This window comes from Phytophthora parasitica (genome assembly GCF_000247585.1).
Source record: "Phytophthora parasitica INRA-310 unplaced genomic scaffold supercont2.104, whole genome shotgun sequence".
NCBI classification, from domain to species: Eukaryota; Oomycota; class Peronosporomycetes; order Peronosporales; family Peronosporaceae; genus Phytophthora; species Phytophthora nicotianae.
The window spans coordinates 86638-89323 of NW_008649090.1; the positions used below are offsets into that span (position 1 = coordinate 86638).

General features: G+C 47.2%; 1 protein-coding gene across 1 annotated transcript; it reads right to left on the reverse strand.

Moving 5' to 3' along the window:
* Positions 1-884: 884 nt before the first annotated feature.
* PPTG_19164 (hypothetical protein) lies at positions 885-2686 on the reverse strand. Its single transcript, XM_008917516.1, has 2 exons — positions 2350-2686; positions 885-2278 (listed from the first exon to the last, which is right to left on the reverse strand). Exons 1-2 carry the CDS (start codon positions 2658-2660, stop codon positions 1246-1248), a joined length of 1344 nt encoding a protein of 447 aa, XP_008915764.1. The 5' UTR covers positions 2661-2686; the 3' UTR covers positions 885-1245.

Sequence of the window (2686 nt, forward strand, 5' to 3'; positions counted from 1 at the left end):
CGGTCCGTTCTCCCATTCTTAAAAATCGGCCATTGGTATTGTATCTTTCGAGGTCGGGACCGCGGAACGCAGATTCAAGATTAGTGGCCCAACACAAGTTGTCATTGCCGAAGCCATTACGTGTCAGTCTAATTTCTTACAATTCAAGCAAAATATGAAATAAAAGTCCCTGGTGTTTCTAGTAAATATCCATTAACGTGTTTATAGTACACTTTGAGCTCTCACTTGTGGCAAGGCGCTGGAAGAATGACTAAAAGCGACTAACCCTGTCAGGGATCTTCTGTTCTTTTAAGTTTTCGTCGTTTTTGGGGTAAACGCCTCAAAAAAAATGCCCACCAAATAAACTACTTACAGGGTCATGATGGTCACCTATGCATGTAAAGTTGATTGAAGGTATTTGTAAAATGTCAGAACAATCATAATTTTTAAAGCTTATAGGTGATGATAATTTACGCGACCGCCGATGAGCTCTAAAGTTTAAGCTTCGGTTATTTTGTTAAAACAGATTCCTTCGCTTTGGCTTTAGTGGTTACTTCGAATTACCTAACTGAGTACAATCGACTATGGACGAGTATACAGTATGTACTTGTATTTGGACGTTCATCGGTATCATCATTTTTTAGAATCGGACTTTATGTAAAATGGGCATGTAAAAGGTAACAATTACCTTAGTCTGCAATATCGTACAACCCAGGGAGCAACCGTGAATGCGTACGAAAAGTAGGAAGCAGGGCTCGACGTTGCATCTATTCATTCAAGACTTCAACGAGCCAAATTTATGGATCGATTTCAAACTGTCGTTGTCTTCACAACCTGTCGGGTACGGTAAAAGGAAACTGGAAACCTTCGAAAAGTTGGTTAATAAGCATGTCAAGACAAAACCAATGCACCGAATGTCACATCTTGGTGACCCAATTGGACGAATACTCTAAAACGTGCTAGGCAAACTCGTGTCACACATATCGGTACGAATTCATGGAACAACTCCAAAACATGCAGTTATCAGCGATTGCGGACGAGACATTCGCGTAGATGCCGACGCGGCACATGTTGTGTCGGCTTGGGGGCCTGGTGAAAATAGCTAATCTCCTGAACGACTAGAATCGACATTTTTGTAGTAAACCCGGTTCCAAAGCCATGAAGCAGAAGGGAATTTGTTAGACGCATCCTCGGAAGGTTTCGGATGGAGCTGCTGACAGCAGGACTGTATACTCACAACATTTACTCTCTTTTCATGGGAAATCGTCACTGTTGTTGCACAGAGCCACCGTCGGTTTGTTGCGTCGAGCTCTCATCTGACTGTTTAGACCTGCTACTTTGGTCCAGCTGCGAGAAGTTAATTTGTGTTTGCAGCGAAGCAGTGGTGGTGGTTGAAGCAGCAATAGGAGTAGACGTATTCCCTCCACCGGCAAACATGTAGATCGATGAGAGAGCCTTGGCGTACGTGTCGGGCCAATTATCCCAGTTTACACTGAATAGCAGATTCGATCCACAGGCACTCCCAAGTCCAGGCACCGAGATATATCCTGGTTCCCAGTAGAAAATACCAGCACCTAGTCCGTTCGGCAGGCCTTCCAGCACGTCCATAACAGCCATCACACACTCGCGTTGGCCACGTGCACTAACCGGATATTCCTCGCTAAGTGTGACTGTGGTGCAATTTGTGGGCCAGTCGGTCTCCGCTACGTAGATCGGTTTATTGTACGTGTTTGCCATTTGAGTCAGTGACGAGGCCAGTGCGTCGAGTGTTGCGTTCACGTTATAGTACGGGTAAAACGAAAATCCAAACGCATCCACATCGTCTGTAGTCACTGTTCCTTCCGCGAATAGACCTTTGAAAAACCACGACACAGTCTCGGATTTCCATCCGTTGTCCAAGTGAATCATGACTTTCGGTTGTTTCGTTCCTGCCGATACTGCATCCGCCACGCCCTGGCGTGCTGCTTTCCAGAGCTTAGCGAAAGGACCAAAGTCGTCGTTACTGATCTTGCCCGTCGGATACAGGAATCCGTCCGTGATTTCGTTACCGATCGATAAAATGTCGAGCTCAACTCCACCATCCGTGAACGCCTTCAGAGTCGAACTGACGTGATCGCGGCATGCCGTTGCTAGTGTTTCCACCGATGAATTATCCCAAGCTGAAGGAGTGTGCTGGTCGCTTGGCTGTGCCCACGTGTCCGAGAAATGCAAGTCGAGGAAAATCTTGTAGCCCTTTTTGGAATACCGTTGCGCGAGTGACAGAGTGTAGTTCAAGCCGTACTCTTCTCCGGTCCAAAGGCTATACAGCATTAAAAAAAAAAAAAAGATAAATCTCTAGCTCACGGAAGGCGTACCGAATCAAGAACGCACCGTAACCGGACGCTGTCCATTCCTCCTTCGCCGAGAATGTCTTCGATCGCCATTTCCTTGCCTGCGGTGTTGTACCAGATCGCGCCCTGTTCTGTCTCCATGCGCGGGGCCGAAGACAAGTCATGGCCCTTTGTCAGCGCGTGTACTCTATTAACCAGGGCTACTGTAGATGCGCCAGCCCACAGCAGCGTCCGTCGGAGGAGCATGACAGTTAGCTCTGAGGACCAAAAGGCGGCAAATGGCGTAAGCACATCCGAGTGCACGACCATAGAGGTCGGGATTAGAGAGCGAGCAGTGTTGTGCTTCCCCATCCTGTGTCCATGAGCATCGAATTGTT

Coding starts and splice junctions, on each gene's coding strand:
- PPTG_19164 (XM_008917516.1), bottom strand. CDS start 2,660: ATGGGGAAGCACAACACTGCTCGCTCTCTAATCCCGACCTCTATGGTC. Junction 2,279..2,349: donor ATGGACAGCGTCCGGTTACG/GTGCGTTCTTGA, acceptor AATGCTGTATAG/CCTTTGGACCGGAGAAGAGT.